Source organism: Dipodomys merriami, unplaced genomic scaffold, assembly GCF_024711535.1.
Source record: "Dipodomys merriami isolate MVZ:Mamm:240054 unplaced genomic scaffold, mDipMer1.0.p SCAF_5, whole genome shotgun sequence".
Taxonomy (NCBI): Eukaryota; Metazoa; Chordata; class Mammalia; order Rodentia; family Heteromyidae; genus Dipodomys; species Dipodomys merriami.
The window spans coordinates 37605150-37626218 of record NW_027206068.1 but is presented as its reverse complement, the minus strand read 5'-3'; the positions used below and the strand labels follow the sequence as shown (position 1 = coordinate 37626218).

The following is a 21069-nucleotide window of genomic DNA, read 5'->3' as shown; positions in this document are numbered from 1 at the left end:
TGGACCTGTTGCAACAATGAGAAGTACAAGTTGTCATGTCCAAAATGAGCTTTACAACGTCAGTGCGGGGGGGGGGGGGGGTTGGGGGGGGAAGGGGGAGAAGGAGAAGGATTGGGATTGGGGGGGGAGGGAGGAGGCTGGGAAGGGATGTGAAGGGTAAACAAAGGAGGAGGCTGCAATGCTCGGTAAGAAATGTACACATTATCCTGCCCATGTAATTGTAACTCCTCTGTACAGTATGTTCACAAATAAAATTAAATTAAATTAAAAAAAATCTAAAAAGAATAAATGAAGCTAATTTTTCAAACAAGGAAAACATCCAAAGTGTAGCAAAATAGTGAAATTATTCTCTTTTATAAAGAAAAATTAATTTTACTTGTATTTTTATTGTTTATTGAAGCAATTCACTATTAGCACCTCCTGGAAAGGGATTAATCTTTCTTACATTGATTCTAAACAATACCTCAAAGTAGAACATTCTAAGAGATAGAGAAAAACACAAATCAAGCCACATCATTCAAATGTACATCCAATAAAGCTTGTATGTCATACATATATCAATTGGCTTGAAGCGAGTTGTAACCTGGAAAATAATTACTATTTGAAACAATGAAATTCTGTAGTCTAATTAGTTTAACAACCTAAAAATAGAAGGAAAAACTACTGTTCTAAATGAGGAAAAGAGAGGGATCCTTATGAAGAGTCTTCTAGACCTGAGATGTGATATAAAATAAGAATCACATGCAGACTCCCCCTTATACTTGAAATATATCTTCAAAAAGGGAATTAAAAACCATAATTTTGGAGAGTTTTAATTAGAATTATGACTTCATGTCTGAATATAAAAAGAAAACAAACTGACATTCACTCCACTCTTTTCTTCATTGACATGAACTCAGCTCATAACAGAAAGAATTTCATGTCAAAGGTTGATGGAATTTTGCTCCCATAGTGTCACAAACCAAAAGAACAAATCATAAGGAGCAATGGCCTCATTAGGGCAAGATGGTGGAGCTCTAAAGCCATTAACTAAGAATGTTCTACCATAAGAACACTACATATAGGCAAGGACTTGGATACTACTTCATCTGTCCTATATATGACCTAGATCTCTAGACTATTGTGTTTGGATACAAAGATGAATAAAGTAAATTCTCCAGTACTTGTCTCTACTGGGAGCAAATTGGAGCAGTTTAATGAAGACATTTTATATGTAACCTGCTGGGTTAAGAGGCTTCCTATAAGACATCTTGGTTCTCTTTCAAGGGAAAAAGGCCAAGCAGAGTCATTCTTTCCATATTTTATGACAGTGTTTTACTTCTTGTTGTTCTGATACCTTAAAGGTACCATGGAGGTCAGTTTTCACTTAATGTATTAAATGATCCCCTAAAGAAATGTATACCTTTCTGAAAATTGTATAGGTTGTCCCTCTGTACATCCCCTCCTGGGTTTCTGGGAAGTTGTCTCCTGGCAAGGAATTCTGATTCAAATGTTCCCCAGACAGCACACTCAGCAAACACCACCAATTCATCCTCTCTGGCCTTCTCTGGCCTTCCTTGACTTCTCTACCATCTCCATTGCAACTACCAAGCCTGAACACCTACTGTGTGCAAAGGACTTCCCTCGGAGCCACATGGAGCTCTGAGGAAGAAAAGGTCCCTGCCCACAGCTTTTTATTACCAAGGAAGACATGTTTCTGTTGTACAAAGTAGTGATATAACATAGCTTCTATTAAAACTGTTGGGTCCAAAAAAAGTTTGCCTTCTGTTTTAAAACTGTGGAGAGTTATTTATAAAAACACGAATAGCATAGTGGTTAAAACCAGAATCTGTAGCCAGATTTCTTATGTTTAAATCCTAGCTCTATTTCTTCCTAAACTGAGTGACAGTGGGGAAGTTCTCTGTTCTTATTAAGTAGAGACAAAAGTACCAACATCTGAGGACTGCTGTGAAGACTGAATTAAAGAATGACTGCAGACGGAATGCCCTAGCTCCATCAATATTAGTATATTATTCTGCAATATGAACAGCCAAAGTCCCACAATGTATGAAGAGAATGTCAAGATTAGTTTTGCATCTGGTGATACTTCCATACTACAGATTGTCTGTTACTCTCTATTGAGGTCTGTGATTTTGTGCTACACTAGCTATTACTAACTACTATCATTATGGTACCAGATAGCTACCTCAGTTTCCCCTATGCTTAGAGCCTTTTCTAGTACAATGTTTTTGTCAATTACAAATTCACACCAAATCTGACAACTATTATTTGATAGTAATATGAAGATTGGATATCTTGCAAATTGTAAGTAGCTAATGAAAAAGAAATCTCATAACTACAATACAATCAAGACTGTTTTCACATTGATTTCTTTGTTGGTTCCTTAGTAGTTATAAGTATTGTAAGTTATTATCCTCCAGAGTATAATCCTTATCAGCATATGCCTTCTATTTATTCTTAAAAACTTCTGACTTGTACTCCTGAGTTAATTCTATTTAACCAACATTTATTGGTGAGTTTGGTGAATCACAGGAAGTATTTCTAACACATACATGTACATGTGAATGAACATGCATGCATGCACACATTACATTAGTATTCACCAAAACAGTTACTGACCTCTAACTTGAAATACCAAAGTATCAATGAAAAACATTTAATTGCAGATCTGGCAAGTTTAAACTTTATAAGAAAAGAAACAAGAATCAAAATGTATTAAGTATTTCCCAATCCCCTGGGTTCCCTCATTATTCAAAGATAGAATGGTACAAAGAAAAAAAATCAAGACTCTCTAGTTCTAGAGATTCTCCTGCAGAGAACAGGAGCTATAAAAAGGCATGATTAATAGCTCAAACAGAACCAAAATACCTGGCTGCACAAAGGTCAGAAGAGACAGAGACGAGTGTAGCTGTTTCTCTCATCTAGTGAAATGCAAAAACTGAAATTCACCCAATGTGAATGATGGGATGAAATGTTCCATGAATACCATATACATACACAAGACTCGCCCTATTGCCAGCAAACAGCAACAGTAATATTCACACTTAGGGCCTTTTTCTTCCTGAACACTTTCTACAATGAACATATGATGCTAAAATAAAAGCATAAGGGCTTTTTCTAACCTAATATTTCTTAAGAGAAATACCATACACAATTAACTTTGGAATAACAGCTTTTGGAAAGTGTTTGTTGAAAACTGTTAGAAATTCAGGAACACATGGCAGATTGATTAAATGTTAAAATATTTATTTAATATGGTAATGGGCTGCAAGAAAATACAAGTTCTTGCACTGAGTTGAATGCTACATCCAACACTGAGCCTACAGTCATGTTAAGAAGAAGCTGACAAGAGGAAGTATAGATCACAGCTGGTTTGTAGGAGTACCACATCATTCAACAGTAAAACGTGGACAAGCCAAACTGAAGAGGAAAAGATATAAATTGAGAACGAATGCAAGTATTATTAAAAGGTATATTAAAAACACTGACTTGCACTTTTTAAAAGGATTACTTTTATGGTATGCGAACTGTATCTCAATAAAATTGCTACTTTAAAAAGGTTTTGAGGGGCTGGGAAGATGGCTCAGTGGCAGAGTGCTTGCCTTGCAATGCATGAGGCCCTGGGTTTGATTCCCCAGCACCACATAAGCAAAAAAAAAAAAAAGGTTTTGAAATGTTGTAAGAACTTAGAAGGAAATGGTCCAGTGATGAAGGGCTGGCCTAACATGCTCAAGTCCCCAGATTTAGTCCCTAAAAGGAAAAAATTTAAATCTATGTTAAAAATCAGTGTTGTTGACATAACTCTATTTCAAATGCAATCTAATTTTGGCTTTTATGGAAGAATAAAGGCTCTGAAATAACTTAAGGGCACAATGACTTGGAGTTTTTAGAAAAAGAGAGAACAGAGTAGAATAAAAAGGGCATCTTTGCATGTAACAGGATAAGTATTGTTTCATTACATGCCTTTTGGTCTGTGGCATGCTTCCTCATGTCCACACAAAAACGTTTACACAAATATTCACAGCTAAAGAAATGAAACAATTAAGTTTTTCTTCAGGATAAATGTGTAAAGTAGTAGACCATGATTTGGCAATAAAAAGGAATGAGGTATACAAACTACAATGTAGATAAAAATTGAAATACAAATGCTCGGATAGTATACTATTCCATTTATATGCCATATGTAGGATGTGCAAGTCTATAAACACAGAACATACATTCATGGTCATTTCGGGAGTGTGAACATAAGAAGGTTTGGAGGATTTCTTTCTGAAATGATATAAATGTTTTCGATTTAATGGTGGTGATGGTTGCCCTAAAAAACTTTTGTTTTTAGATATTTTAAATAGGTTATATGTAAATTATCTCAACAAATCTGTTAAACTATATGTAAGCAAAATATGGGGGGTTTTTGGTCTAAGGTTATACGAGTCACTGGAAGTCATAAAAACTGAAACATTTTATTTCTCTGGGACAATTACTTAAATTTAATCTTTTAACACAAGCACCTCCCCACCAAAAATGTCCCTTTCACTTCTGACTTTAACCCTACTTCCATATTCTTCAGTCACAGTTATATACATGCTTAAAATTACTTTTACTAGAGGGGCCTTCAAATTTAAAGTAGCATGTACACAATCTTAGAAGCACAAAAATTTCCTGGAGTACCATATATATCCTCCTGAGAAGTAAAAGAAAATTACGGAATACTATATTAACTCACATCATTAATTAATACTTAAGTGTATTAGGCGAGGCATGGTGGTAACCCCTGTGATCTCAATACTTATTTAGGAGGCAGGAGGCAGAAGCAAGGTCTTCTGAACTGCGAGACCCTATGTCTACAAAACAAGACCGTAGGCAAGACTCTATCCCCCAGAAAACAAAAAGAAAACACAATGGATTGCATATAATTGGTAACTATTTCAGCTTAAAATAATATTTTAAAGTAAAAATTATAAAAAGTTAAAAAGTCAAAGGAAAATTATTTGTCATAAGTATCTGGGACTTAGCTACAGGAAAAAAAATTAAATGTCCTTAATACAAAAACATCTTTGAAAAATTAAAGGTTTTTTGTGTGTTTGTTTGTTTTAAACTTATGGCCTTGAACTTGCTAGCCCTACCACTTGAGCTATGCCTACAGCCCTGTTTTTTGCTGGTCTTTTTTGAGTCTTGCAAACTTTTTCTGCCTTGGCCGGCCTCAAACCTCTATTGTTTCATTCTCAGCCTCCCAAGTAGCCAAAATCCACCCTAAAGAATAAATATTAAGGGAGAACCTCAGTTGAGTATGTCATATAAATTCAGATGATGTACATCACTGTCTTAAAGAAAATGTTGCTCCAGGCAGCAAATGACAAAATGTGGTGAATAAAATCATGAACAAAGGTTTGATAGCTCAGATTTATTTTTCTTAGACAAGATGGGGCTACAAACTGACATGAATGATTTTGTTAAAGTGATTAAAGAGGCCAAGGAGACAGCAAAGCAGCTTTCTGGGTTGAAATGTCACTGTGTTAAAACTGGCCCAAGATCCTGCCACTTTCTCTGGCATTCTCTCCTCTCATCACTATGGCTCTGCCTTTTCTAATAAGCACTGCATGGGATTCAAAGCAAGAAGGACAACTTAGTTTTCCTTACTGTGCAGGGCCCGCAAGAAAACCAAGGCATAATGCCTATGGGATGGTGCTGTTAGGTCCACAGAATATGGGGGAGGGAAAAAGGAAGAAAGAAAGAAGGGAAGAGAGATTAGGCATATATGTAGAAAGATGCTCATCTTCCTTTTCACCCCATTCCATTCCGCTGGAAAAAAAATGTTACAACTGTGGAAAATATCTCAAATATAATAAAATTAGTAACCTAAGTAGTCATAGAATGTTTTCTCTACATTCTTGAGACAGATAATTAAAACACATTCATAAATATTTACTGAGCACTCACTGGGGACCAGGTCTAGTACTAAACAACAGTAAACAACATGGTTTTGTGAATGATAATGGTTCATTCACATTCATAAATGGCCAACTCTGAACCCAAGATCAGAGTCTATCTCATGTAGACAGTTAGCAGTGCTCTGAGTCCTTTCCCCAACACACATGAGCATGAACAATTTTACGCTGAATCACTATTTGCATAGCTATAACAGTGCCTTGTCGTTTCTTTACTCTGATTAGGAATCCTGTAGCCAAGGGGCACGGAATGTGTATTATGTAGCAATGTTCACCATGGAAGAAATGACGTACTCAGCAAATGAGTACATAGAGGTGAAATCCAGGTCACTGTGGACAATGTGAACTAGGAAAACAAGGTTAGGAAGATTATTCCAGCAGTAAAAACAGAATGGCCACATAAATACCTGTCCAAGGAAGACAATGAATGGGGACAACTGAAGGGCAATCAAAGAAAAAGCAGAGAAAACAAAACCCACACAAGATACAATTTAAAGGTAAACAATAAAATGGTAAGCTGGTGGGACTATAACCCATTTTCAAAATCCAAAAATAAGTTAAGTCCAGCACTTTGCAACAGGATGGTTCTCAACACTGAATGTAAATAACCTTCCAGGGACTTGTTTTTACTTTAGTTGCTAATAGAAAAAGGGACACTTGACAGAAGTAGAGTTTGGGGAAAAGACAAAATAAACCAAAGGTCATAGGAAATGAGAAGCTATGTTCACAGGAAAATGCAAATGGAAAGAGACTACAAGAGAGTGGCCGTTTTACTAAGAGTGGAGGAAAGGAGATACAGTAGAGAGAAAAGAAATAATGAGGTAGAGGAAACCTTGTATAACAACTAATGAGAGAGTCTCACAATGGAACAGAGCCCCTTACAGGCAATGGCATGGGACAATTTCCTTCAGTCAACTTTTGCTACTTGAGTCTTGTTCTGTCTGCACTTAACTCTGGGAAGATGTGAAAATAAAGATTAGGATCTATGCCTTTGTTCTACGTTTTTCTGTGCAATTAAAGTAAAATACCCCAATCATCCTACAGACTTTGAGAATCCATAATCAGAATAATTAATTCATTAATTGATTAATTCATTAATGATCTTAAGTAAAATTACTTATTAATTTAGTTAAATTACAAATTAAGAGTGCTTTTCTGTCATTAACTCTGAGACAACATTGTCTATACAAGATCATTAAGAATTATAAGAACATCATGCTAAACTTATCTTAAGGAAATTAAATTAAGCAATAATTCTTAATATCTCAGCTCCAGAACTCTTCCATGTTTTTACCCTGTTACATGCTGGAAGTCAACAAGAACTTCTATACAGTATGGTTTAGTCTTACCTCTAGTCACCTACCTAGCCAAGATTAACTCCACCTTTGGTGACAGCAATGGATACAATTTGTATTTTCCCTTACCAATCAGTATATTTCCAACTTAAATAACTTAAAAAGAAAGCAATGTTCTTCTATTTCTAACTAAACAATCTACAGATTCATAAAATATGAGAATAAACTTTCAGTCTTGAATGGAAACTTTCATCATCTTCAGTGATGAAGTTTCTATCAAAAGCAATTTTAAAAAATCCTTCCTAAGAAATACTGTTCAGCAAAATGATAAATTAGAAATGGTACCTTAAAAACAATTCCATTGTTCTTATTAAATTCAACTAATGTTTTTCTGGAGCACACACTAAAGTATTCATAACTAATGCCAAAAAATACCAAATTTACCTTGAAAATAACAAGATCAATAGCAAAGATTGACACGAAATTGTAAAAATAATTGCAAATTTCAAAACATAGTTTGCAATTTTCATTCATTCAATATACATTCATTTAACAAATAGCATATGTCATTCAAAATGTGTCTACTTCTCACTTTAAACAAACTGTGATTTTTTTTTTTTTTAGAGAATCAAAAAAGCATGGGGTCCCTTACATTGTAATTTTTTTTCCCATTACTTGGAAGTATAGAACATTCCTTTTCTCTCAACAGTGAAATAAATATTAACCTTTTCTTCAAAAAAAAAAAGCATGGGGCTGGGAAGGTGACTCAGTGGTAGAGCACTTGCCTTGCATACATAAGGCCCTGGGTTCCATTCCTCAGCATCACGTAAACAGAAAAAACTGGAAGTGGCACTGTGGCTCAAGTTTTACAGTGCTAGCCTTGAGCAAAAGCAGCTCAGGGAAAGCACCCTTGCCCTGAGTTCAAGTCCCAGGACCAGCAAAAAAAAAAAAAAAAGTATAAGCTAATTGGGCTTCATCTCATGACCTGGAAGAAGCTCAGGTCCAGAGTCTAAACTGCATAAAGAAGAGAAGAGTGGGCCCTTAAAGCGCTGTCCCATGAGCCTGCACACCTTTAAAACAACCAACTAAGAAGTGTGAAAGGGAAGAAAAAAAAGAGGAAGAAATAAGTAGGAGAAATTAAGGAGCAAGGGAGAAGAAAAGGGGAAAAAGGGAGGATGAAGAGGGAGAGGGAGGGGAGAAGAAGGAAGGGAAGGGATAGACTAGAAGAAAGGTAAGAGGGATTTGAGGTGGAGAGTAAAGAGAAGACAGGATTTGTTCTTTCCTTAGAATTAAACACTTCAAGGGAAGTTGAGGACAATCACAGGGACTATCAGAGAAAGTCTGACTAAACACAAGTTTTCTTTTAAAAACCAGGTCTGAGACATGGTAGTACATTGTCTACAATTCCAGCATTGAGGAGGCTGAGGAAGGAGGATAATGAATTCCAGGTTAGCCTGAGCTACAAAATGAGATACTCTCTTAAAAATAAATAAAATAAAATAAGACAAACAAAAATCCTAAAACTTAGATCAACAGCAGAAACAACCACTAAACCTTAGATGGCAGAGATAAAAATGTAGAAAATTTCTCAGACTCTTTCAAGGTTTCTCTCTAGTGAAGCCAGGAGGATACTGGATTAATCAATTTATTAGGTCTATTTATGTTTTTAAAAAAACTTTGATATGGTACTTTATTTGGCAAAGGGGAATTTTCAGAGCTAATTAAAGCAAAACCTTGAGATGGGAGAGTTAGCTGGATTAGCCAGGAGGGCCTTCTCTAACCACAAAGTCCTTAAAAGAGCATAGTTTTAATGCAACAGTGATTCTCACAAGACACTGTTAGAAATGAACTTTACAACTTGGGGAAAGGGGGAGTTGAGGGGAGAGAAAGTAGGAGAAAAATGAGACAGGCAGTAACAAAGTTTGACAAGAAATGTACTCATTAAGTTATGTATGTAACTGTAATCCCTCTGTACAACACCTTGACAATAAAATTAAATTAATAAAAAAAGAATATAGCCTTTCCCAGCTTGTCAGAAACTGCGACAAACAGAAATGGTTAGCAAGTAACTAGCTTTCAAGATGGTGGGAAAGGCTGGGGCTTCAATGAATATAAATGACTTTAAGAAACTGGAAAGAACTGCAAATGTCCTTCTGAGATCCTAGAAAAGAGCATGGTCCTGCTGACTCCTTGATTTTGAAGCTCTGTGAGAGTCCTGTCAGACTTCTCTTCCTGGGGAACTGCTAAAACAATGAGTCTGTGTTGTCTTAAGCCTCCAAGTTGTGCTGACATATGATGACAGCAATAGAAAACTGATATAATGGCTGCAGAGACTGAGGAGTTTTAGTTATCCTCTCTACCAGGATTGGACCTCTGATTTGTGTGAGCCAAGTCACCTTCCCTTCCTGCTTGATTCAAAACCTGCTTTTGTTCACGTTCTGATGATTCTAGGTCCCTCTTCAGCCAGCTGTGTCTGCCTTGCTCCTTCTCCAGGCTGCCCTAAATTAATAATACCAGACTATGTATAACCTTGACTGCCACTTATGCCTACCAAGGATCCACAGCATCTTTTACATGCATTAAAAACACACTGGGGGATTCACAGAAATCTGCAGAGCCAGATTGTCAAATAGCAACAACTCTTGCAGTATTTGATTCTGAATATCAAATTGTATGTACTATCACAGTCTCAACATCCTGAGTTCACGAGTGGAAGAAATAAAGGCAATCTCTCCCAAATCAGTCTAATTAAAAGACAGACTGAAAAAGAAAGAATAAAAAAATCTGACCGGGGCTGGGAAGGTGGCTCAGTGGTAGAGTGCTTGCCTTGCATGCATGAGGCCCTGGGTTCGATTCCTCAGTACCACATACACAGAAAAAGCTGGAAGTGGGTGCTATGGCTCAAGTGGTAAAGTGCTAGCCTTGAGCTGAAGAGCTCAGAACAGTGCCCAGGCCCAGAGTTCAAGCTCCATGACCAGCAAAAAAAAAAAAAGAGTACATAAAAAAAAAAAATCTGACCATCTAGAAAGCTAGAGCTATGAGGCAGTGACAATACATAAAAATTGAGATCTTTTAGAATACATAAGGAATTCCTGAGTTAGATTAGGTTACTTCAAAGGTCTCTTTTGTCTCAGACTCTGTGGTTACACTTAGATATAAAAATTTAAATAAAGGTAAATGTTATAATTTAAAAAATTTTTACTCTCTTGAAACTATTCAACTGTAAAAGAGGGCTGATAGGTGAACAAGAAAGTTCCCTGGGAAATGTTCCCTTCCTGTTCAGTGCAGTTAACAAAGTTGTGCTTGGTAGTAAAACTTTATCTATATTAAGCTATTTAAACAAATGCCCATTGTATTAAAAGATGATGTGTGTGCTATCCTGCAAAATACCTCCAAAGTTGTAATTCCTAGGAGCCCATTTCTGCCAAGGAAAGCTGCACTGCAGACAATTTACTGTCAAGCTGACTCAGTACTCCCAAATGAAACAGCACAATTTTAAGCACAGCTCATCCACACTTAAACACATGTACAAAGATATTCACAGAAAAATTACAGGAAACCCTCTGCATGTCATCTCATTGCCATCTTGCATCGTTCCCACTCATTACTGGTTATCAAAACTACAAGAAATTGTACATCCATGTCACTGACACATGACTATGACTATTAAGAAACTGCAACTTTCCAGGGGATGAAATAGAGAAAAGTAACCTATCTACTCTTGACATCAAAGGCTTCTAACAACAACAACAAAAAGAAATTCTGCTAATGATAGAGAAATAAAATCACTGAGTGAAAAACATTATTAAAAATTCATGAAGTGACCACACAATAAAATAAGCTACCAAATAACCTATCTTTAATGCTTGGTTAGTAAAAAAAATCATCATCATCATCATCATATCATTATGACCATCTAGATGCTTATTCTAATAAAAAATAACACAAAATTACCAGTATCAAAACATCAGTAAGACTCAGCAATCTTACCCAATGCACTGTCAGTTTAAAAAAAAATAAGTTTTATCCTTCTTCCTGCAAACATGCAATTCATCCAGGTTAGTAATATCAAGACAGAAGGAAAAAGATAAAATATTTTGAATATTCTAGTGCTATTTTCCAACCCTAAAATTATTTCTAACTAAGTTGACAACCTTGAGTAGAGCACAGTTACACATAGTGAAGAATAAATATTCTACCACTTCTAAGACTTTATGGCTCACTAAGCTTTCTATATGGCTGATCATCCTACTTGGAGTAAAACTTAAGCATTGAAATAACTAAACAATGCACTAAAGAAACTTTTTATTATATAGACCCAACAAAGTCACTATTTCCCACCAACATAGTTACCATTTAAATAGAACCAAATGAAATATATTCTAAAATAGCTTTATGTTCCCATTTAGGGATGAAAACAGAAAAAGAACGCATTAAAAATAAACGTAGGATATTTATACAGTCATAGTTCTGATGAATGTTAGGGGTCATTAAGTAATATAAGGCTGATGACCTTACTCTAGGTCAACTGCTAGATCCTACCAGATGAGAAACAATTCCTGAATTAAGATAAATGACGTATAAGGGCTCCTCTCTCTGGAACTATTCAATTCTACTTAGTTAGGGAAATTTGAGTAATTTGTAACTTGGCTTAGAATGTGTTAAACTCAAGCATTTAGGCTACCAGTTTTCATTCCAATGATGTAATAAAATTTCTAAATAGTACTGGAGCAGCCTGAGGGAGTTAATGTTATTTAACAGGCTTTTAGGTTACTTACTATATGCCCAGCATTGTTCTAAGTGCTTTATAAATATTACTCATCAACAACATTTTCGGTATATTTAGGAATTAAGTTCTTAAATAATTTAATAATGATACACATGACATTTACCAGTGAACAAAATGAAACAATCACTATTTGCTCACTGAAGTTAAAATTATTCATTTCTAACAATTAGGACCACCCCACAATGGCCAGTTAATTCTCCTTACTGAAATCCTTGGATTGCCTTCTGGACAAATCAAATTCTTGAGTAAGTTAGGAAGATGTGCAGCTTCTATATCCTACTTTCCTCTTGTTGCCCTTAACTCTTTGCAACTAACAAAGGCAAATCTGGACTATCTGGACTTCCATTTGTCTATGTACTTGGCTGGCCTGCAATTAGATACACATATTTCCTTCTCTTAAGAGGGCCAATTCCTAACTCATTCTCCAAAGACCACACAGCACCCACCCAAGTGAACCTACCTAGTCTGCTGCTCTTCAACAGACTGCTGTCTGTAATCACCTCCAGCAAATCATACCTTAGGGTAAAAAGTAATTGCTTATTCACTGATTCATCTTCCCACTTTCCTGAGAACAGTTTAAAGGTTAGAATTGTCTTTTATCTCTAAACCCTTAGGGCATTTCATAAAAATTGCTACAAAGCACGTGCCCCAGTAAATAAATACCTTCAAATAAATGAATCAATGCCAGGCTACTAAGAAGGCTAACATCTGAGGATCTTGGTTCAAAGCCAGCCGGGACAGGAATGTCCATAAACCATTGGAAAATAAACCATTGGAAAACCGGAAGTAGTGTTGTGGCTCAAGTTGTAGAGCACTCACTTTGAGCCGAATAGCTGAGAGACAGCACCCAGGCCCAGAGTTCAAGCCCCATGACCAAAAATAAATAAATAATCAACAAATGAATATATATATATATACATATATATACACATATATGATTTGTGAGCTCACAAAATAAAATCATCCTGATTTTATTTCTGAAATACAAAATGAGTTGCTAAAAATATCTTAAAGATACCCCAGGTATTATCTATTTAATTACCACAAAAATACCAAAGATCATATAAAATCAACATATGTTTTCAGGTCCTGACAGCTGTCAGTGAATCAGAAATGCCAAAAGGACATGGAAATTTAGTTTCCTGACTATAGGAGATTTAAGTTTCTGGTCGATAGGTTTTTACAATTTGAACGGCCAGATTCAGTTCCACTTGTCAATGATTTACAGAGCATGGTGAACTGCAATGACTTCTCAGGTGATGCATACAGAGATACACTAACTGTTCCTTATTATGTGCCAGGCAGTGGGATAGTTATTACTTTCATGACAACATAGCTTTGGAAGACACAATTTATACATGCTCAGTAAACAAAACAACCCTAATTACACCAAGAGGACCAAGGATGAAGCATGTGGGTGTTGGGGGGGCACAACTAAGTGAGCAGAGAATTGTAGGCACAACTAAGTGAGCAGAGAATTTCAAAGTTGATTTTGATTTTACAGTTTTTCTTTGGAGTATATAGTCATCTCTACCCACCCTCCCCCTCGTTTTTTTCCTTACAGAGTAAATCTTGAGTTGCAAAGTTTTCTCTATCAGCTTTCAAACAATGGTGATGCAGACTCTTCCTAAACAACATTACTTCCAGTTCTGACTTGAATTAATGATCTACTCATGCATGATGTTTACCTAAATGATACCTATTTGTAGAACAGCCAGAGTTTTTCATCCCAATTGTGTACTGTGTAGGAATTACAAGTTGCTCAGATCCAAGATGGCTAGATACATAAACATATAGACAGATGCATAGATACACAAATAGATGACAACAAAACTTTTCTGAAAACATTGGTTATTCAATAGTATTAAATAATTCTTATCTTTTTAAATATCATAATATCAGGTTTACATTTTTAAGGAATCTTTACCTTTCAGAGGTGTATTACTAACATTTATTATGATTGAAATTATATAATTTGCTTAAAAATAATACAGGAAGGAAAAAAATATGTATAGACAAAGCAAAACTGACCATGAGTTACTACTGAAGCTTAGAGTTCCCTGCATTATTTTGTCTACTTTTGTGAGTGTTTGAAATTTTTTTACAATCAAAGGTTGCAAATTGGTCTGAGAATATTCCTTCATAGAAATAATTCTAATTAATTTGAAAATAAGATAAGAAAATTGTGTTTCTCCATGGGAATAAGTCAAATGCAAAAGGCAAATAGGTCATCACCAAACATTAACTCCAATGATAGAGTCCTTCATTCAAAACTCAGAGTATGAGGTTGGCTATTACAATAATCTAACTTTGAGGGCCATTACAGTAGCTTTAATTTCTACCTTACATGCGTAATTTTTAAGGAAACCATGTATTTGGCTAAATTACAGTTTATTTTTCTATTTTTATAGATCTTCCTCATGTAAATCAGTGTAACTATCACATCATTCCGGTATATCTGGATCGGTGAATATGTTTATGCATGCATACATGTTCAACGTTTCTTTACTTCAGCAAATTTTATAAAAATTTTCAGCTACATGAACTTCATATCATTCTCAGGTAGGTGGACTGGCAGGTTAATGCCTATAAATATATGGCTCCAAAAATATTTACTAACCAATAAGTTCAAAATAACATTCAAGAATATCTATGGATATCTATGGATATATTTTATAACTACAGGTACAATAATAAACTAGCTGTGGAAGACACCATTTATACATGCTTAGTAAAGAAAACAGCCCTGATTACACCAAGAGGACCAAGGATGAAGTGGGGGGGGGTTGTCACTCTTGTAGGTACAACTCTGGTGTCCACAGATCTAAGTGAGCAGAGAGTTTTAAAGTTGATTTTGATTTTTTAGGTGAGTTTCTTTGGAATATATAATCATCTCCCCCCACCCATCGCTCCCTCTTTTTTTTTCTTTCCTTACAGAATGAATCTTGAGTTGCAAAGTTTTCTCTATCAGGATTCAAACAACAACGGTGATGGTGGTGCAGACTCTTCCTAAGTAACAATCTCCTCCCCAATGTATGGTTTTCTCTTGCTACTAAGGTGAGAGGCTCTTCCCTTCCCCTCCCTTTCTTTAAGGTTAGAATGAGGCTGGAGGCTTCCTGCACCAACTCCTCACAAGAAGGACCTTGGACCTCGGGCCTGTGCTCTAGGGGTTTTGGTCTCCCCCTCATCCATCCCCACCTCTCTTTTCCTTCTATTTTTTTGCACAGGGAGCATCTATGCTCTTCTCGTCTCCAGGGCAACGCAGCAAATGTGAGGTCGCTGAGAGCCGGGCTGCGCCGAGGACCCCTCCCCGCCCTGGCCTCTCACCTGCCGGCCGCCGGGGTCGCCCCGCACCCGCGTGTTGAGCACGTCGTGCCGAGTTTCGTCTTCGCCGCCCGAGCGGTAGATGAGGCGCAGTGGCACGACGCTCTGGCGCCCCAGGAAGCGGTTTTCGTTCCCTCTCTCCAGCTCTGTCAGCGAGGCGTCTCCTTCCAAGCAGGAAAGTGTGTGTGTGTGCGGGGGGGGGGGGGGGGGGGGAAGAAGAGAAAAGCAAAAATAAGGATCCTGAATCACATTCTCCTCCATCCTGCGTTCCCGTCTCCCCCCCCCCCTCCGCCCCACGAAAATCCCGCCGCCTCCTCCCTCCCGGACCCCATCTGGAAAGGACACGAAGACACACCAGCTGGAAAGCCTGGACCAGCTCTTCCGAGAGCATCCACCATCGGGGCCCACAGGGCACCCTTTCCCCCGCGTGGGGCGCAGGCCTCTGACTCCAGGCTTCAGATGCACCCGCGAACCCCCACACCTGAATTTTGGCTGCTTCTCAGCATCCTCCCCGCCCCCCCCCAAATAAATCTCCCCCGCGCACTTGGGAAATAGAGATGTCCCTTTCCAATGCGCCCAGGTTCTCCACAGACACCCCGAAAAGATTAGTCTCCAAGCCGCACTGGGTGGATGAACTTACCTGGGCGGCCGCAGCGCGCCAGGGGGCAGGTCCCCAGGGCGCAGAGCAGCAAGAAGGGCACGGGTGCCGCCGCCGCTGCCTGCATGATGCTGCTGTCAGCCCGCCGTGCCCGGGCGCTCAGCTTCTCATGCTCCTCCGCTGCGTCCAGCTCCCTGAGCTCCCAGCCCGCCCGCTGCCGTCGCCGCCCCCCACCCCCTCCCAGCCCAGGCCGGTGCTGCAGCGGGCCCCAGGAGCTGCAGCCTGCACCGCCGCGGCGCTGCCTCAGTGCTGCATTGTGCTCCTCGGGCGCTTCCGCTGGCAGGGGGGCGGGGAGCGAGCGAGTGCTGCAGCATTGGGCGGTTGGTAGCTAAGTGGTTTCTAGCGCCTCCCACCTCATCCTCGGGCAGAGGCTCCGGCGGGCGAAGAGCGCACGGCAGGGAGCGAGCACCCGGTGCATTCGCCTCCCCGCTCCACACACACACCCCTCCTCGCCCTCGCACCGGCAGGGGCGCACGCAGGAACGTCAGCTGGGAAATGTAGTTCTCCCTTCTGCTGATCTTCCTTCGCCAAAGCGCAGATCAGCTGCATCCTGCAGACCAGAGGGAAGGAAGGAGGGAGAGCCCAAGGGAGAGCCGATTGGTGCAGAGATTACTGACTGTACCTTAGAGAGGAATTCATCCACGTTGTTTTGCAAAAGGGGGGGGCACAAACAAAAACAACAATAAACTTTAATGGTATCACAAGTTAGTTAGTGGTTACTGAAGTGACGAGGGAAAGGACCAGTACCCTGACAATATGGTAAATGAGTCACTAAGTATGGATGGAGAAACCATATGAATTACCTAATGACTGACATCTGTAATCCTTCACTGAAAGTCACCTGCTCTCTGAGGTAGTTGACTAAGAAGGCCAATTTTTTTTAAACAATACAATGTGGCAAATGTCATAATTAGTTACATTGAGGCGATCCTTTAACCCAGACCCAAAAGTCAGGGAAAATCTCTTCCTGGAAAAGGTCTAGCAGGCACTTTTGAATTATGATTTAGGCCAATTTTCAGTACCTGTTCTTTCTCAACTATCTGCCTATCTCAAATCTGCATTTGAAAACCAGACATAAGAAACAGCTTATTTCCCTAACTGTTTACTCCAAATCCAGAAGGATAAAATACTTTTAACGTACTGTTCAACACTTTTCTAGTTTTCAAAGTTTACATGTATAGGCATTTGTTCCATAAAAACAAATTTGATCAGAGAAGAGAAAAATCTAGGATTAGGATTTCTAGAATACCTTTCAAACACTGTAGCCATTAGCTACATGGGTCCATTTAAACTGAGATAACATTTTGAATTAGTTTTAGTTACACCCACATTCAAGGTGCTCAACCTGTAGTGTGTGGCTATTATATTGGACAGTACATATGTCAAGTTTCCATCCTTGCAGAAAGTTCTATTGGATTTAATTCTGGCTTCAGAGTTTTAAGAAGTTGCATGAAGGTCACAGGCTAGGGCTAGTCATATAGTAGACAGGGATCTGGATTTATTTCTTGCACCTGTTTTTGTGTAACCTTCACCTTGATCCTGGTTCCTGTCCTTTTGAACATACAGAAGAATTTTCCATCTGATGGTCTTTGGGGATATTTCTTCCTTTCTAAAGGATATAGGGGTTGGTTTGTTGTTTTGTTTTGAATCCTTGACTCATAACATGAATTCAAGTTTCTTTTCTATTGTGAGCTGAAAATATATTTGTTCCAGCTGAAGTGTGTAATCTAGAATTAATTACTACTGAGACATGGTTTCACAAATAGTGCAAGGGAGTCTTTTTTCCCCTTGTCCTAAATTCTTGGAAAAGAAGACATTATGTCTTATGTTGGTAACTACATCTCATGGAGCTGGTTGTCATTTCAAAAGGTTTCTTAAAATCTTCAAGTCAATGAGACACTTGAAAATCCTGTATGACATGTAATTGTAATTTGAAAAAAAAAACATTTTAACAGCATAATTAGACATAAATGTAGCTTAGCCCATAAATACAGCAAAAGAAAATTTGAATCCAATGGTCTAGAAAAGTCCTCCACCTTCCTCTGACATTATGGTCACAAATTTTATTCTAAGAGACAATGACAAAAAAAAAAAAAAAAGACCAAAGACTAAAAAAACAAAAACAAAAACCCCCACCATTTACAAATTGCCTGTTAAAAGACTAGTGTCTAGTGGGGGGTGCTGTGGGTCACATGTGCAATCCTACATACCAGTAATCCTAGATACTCAGAAGGCTGAGATCTGAGCATAGAGATTTAAAGACAGCCAGGGCAGAAAAATCTGTGCGACTTTTACCTCCAATTAACCACAAAAAGTGGAAATGGAGCTGTGTCTCAAGTGGTAGAGTGATAGCTTTGAGTACAAAAGCTCAGGGACAGTACCCAGGTCCAGAGTTCAAGCCCCAGCAACCTCTTCTACCCCCCCCCCCACCAAACACTAGTATCTAAAACAAACAAACAAACAAACAACTCTTAAAACTCAACCATCAGAAAACCAACCAATCTAAAAATGGGCAGAAGACAGCTGTATGTGGTGACAAAAGTCTATAATCCCAAAGCTTGGAAGACCGAGGCAGGAGGAAAGTTTGAGGCCAGGAAGGCTCATCTAATGTCAAAAAGAAAAAAAAGAAATTAGAAGGCACCTCATCAAAGAGATATACGGATGGCAAATAAGCATATGAAAAGACATTCAGAATGTTATGACATTAGGGAATGCAAATTAAAACAATGATAAGGTGTCACCCCACAACTATTTGAATTGTTAAAATTCAATATACCTACATCAGATTCTGGTGTTCAATTATACAAAGCAAGAGGACTCAAAACTTACAGCCAGTAGGAATGTGAAATAATATAGCTCCTTAGGACACTTGGGCAGTTTTTTACAGAACTAAATATGATCCCTAGAAATTCTTTCCTCAAATGGGTCAGGAACATTTTCATGGAGAAATGTCAGATTTAACTCTTTCTCCTTTTCTAATATAAGCATTTAATACTATATATTTTAGCAAAATCTCATAAATTTTAACTAGTTTTCATTTTTGTTGCAGATTTTTCATTTTTCTGAAAGCTATTTGTCTTGGACCTATGCACTATTTCCAGTTAAGAATATATATTTTTTATTTATAAATTGCTGGGAAGTTCCCAAGAGTCTCTTAATGGTTTCACTGTTGCCTGAGAATGTATTTTGTATGATTGCTACTCTTTAGAAAATTAGAGCTTCATTTCATTGTTCAGAATAATACATGTTTTGATGAATGTGATACTAGATTTCAAGGGTGCCTGATTAAGGGGATTTTCCACAAGATAGTATGAAGATAATTACTGATTTGGGAGGAATCTACTGATATGCAGGATTTGACATCCTGATGAGGAGGCTAGGATCTGGTGTAAACTTTGATAGAATTTTAGAGGTATATAAGAATTGATGGCTTGTGCTAAGTAAAATGAGATTGCCATAATTTCCATGGTACATGGCAAGGGGAAAAAAGTAGACATATGGGAATGAATATACCTATATTTAGACCAGAAATTACATCATGCTACTTTATTCCATAGGAAGTAGTTGATAATACACTGCTTACCAAATACTAGAATGATTTAAAATGAAGGGCACCAACATTAAAATATGCAGTGATGGCTTCCTGTACGCTAGGGCAAGTGATAGATATAACTAGAAATTGACTTGAAAATAGCAAAGGGATTGACAAAAATCCTTAAGCCAGTCTGTGCCATTCAACAGTCATAGATCAGGGTGGACATAATAATCCTGAGAGCAATATTGAAGAGGCAACCAGAAATCTGATCTTCAAAAAGTTATGGAGTTGGTCAATATAACATGGCACCTATAGAAGTAAAATGGATACAATAACTAATGAAACTCATTCACATAATATGTGCTATTAATACAAGTTGAAAGGAAAAGTCACCTTGGGAAACTAAAGCAGTTGATCCAATAATAATGATCCTGCAACTTATTTCAAGTATATACCCTAATTATTCCCTAAACGTATCTCCATTTACTTGGAGAAAGATGAGTGGTCAAATATTTGTCAGATAGGGTCTGAAATACCAATGATCCCTGGGATTCGAAGCAACTACTGATTGGTACATATAATAGTGGTTAGTTTACCTCCCCGTGTCTGTGATTTTATTTACTCTCAAATGCATTATTGGAAGAGAAATGCTTAGTTCTTTATACAGTCCCTCATATTGTATTCTGGGGTTTATAGGGAAAGAAACATCATAGAGAAAAAGAGCAAGTGGTAACCTTTAAACTTTCTCTACTCTTCAGCAAATTTAATAAACCAAAAGCACTCAAGTCAGAAATGGTAGTGATGAAAATTAGTGCCACCATTAAATATCTAAACCAGATGGTTCTCACCATTCATGCAAATAATAAATGCAGTAGTCCACTACAAATAGCATTAAGTAGATATCTCAACTATAGTTGCAGTGCCATGTAATTGCTTTTGCAAATGATCATATGCAACAGATACATGGTATACAGCCATTGACTGGACAGATACAGAATGTTCCATCCCTATCAGTGAAAAAGAAAATCACAAATGGTTTTCATTCTCAGCATTTGATTTGACTTCAGTACTATTTAAACTTGCTTGCCTTTAGTTACTTTTGAGCCTTCTGTATGCATTATTAATCCATTTTATAATTCTGGCTTGTGCTTGCTTAAGTAGCACATATACTAAAATTGGAACAATATGAACATCAGCATGCCCCTGACAAATCCATGAAGCATTCTATATTGTTTGAACTGAACGCATTGCCTTACATTCGTTCAGCTAATGGCTAATGCTCTACCACTTGATCCAAGAGTATGAAACCGTGGAGGGAAATTACCTAAATTTACCCAACAAGATTAATAAATTATTTCTCCAAGTTAAAAAAAATAATTTCGGGATCAGATGAACTACAAGTTACTAGCACACTTGGAACTTTGAGCTGACATCTAGTTCCCTTATTTAACTCTTTGTAAAAAATAATAGCCTAAGGGCTGGGAAGGTGGCTCAGTGGTAGAGTGCTTGCCTTGCATGCATGA

At 37.8% G+C, this 21069-nt stretch overlaps 1 protein-coding gene and 1 long non-coding RNA gene across 12 annotated transcripts in view; one reads left to right on the top strand and one right to left on the bottom strand.

The window, feature by feature from the left end:
- The window catches only part of Adam22 (ADAM metallopeptidase domain 22), a 179251-nt gene extending 163111 nt beyond the window's left edge, over nucleotides 1–16140 (bottom strand). For 8 of the 11 annotated variants that reach the window (XR_011366912.1, XM_069996408.1, XM_069996413.1 and 5 more), the window contains exons 1-2: nucleotides 15994–16140; nucleotides 15357–15517 (exon numbers count right to left, since the gene is read on the bottom strand). Coding sequence is in view for 10 of the 11 variants with exons in the window: in XM_069996408.1 (XP_069852509.1) it covers nucleotides 15357–15517; nucleotides 15994–16078 (246 nt within the window). In the remaining variant the exon portion in view is untranslated. The remainder of the gene's footprint in view (nucleotides 1–15356; nucleotides 15518–15993) is intronic. The other 3 variants (XM_069996415.1, XM_069996416.1, XM_069996417.1) reach the window with 1 other exon arrangement.
- On the top strand, nucleotides 6245–15366 carry LOC138809652 (uncharacterized). Its single transcript, XR_011366913.1, has 4 exons — nucleotides 6245–6442; nucleotides 14441–14591; nucleotides 14967–15086; nucleotides 15285–15366. It is a non-coding gene; the product is annotated as an uncharacterized lncRNA (long non-coding RNA).
- Nucleotides 16141–21069: the final 4929 nt, after the last annotated feature.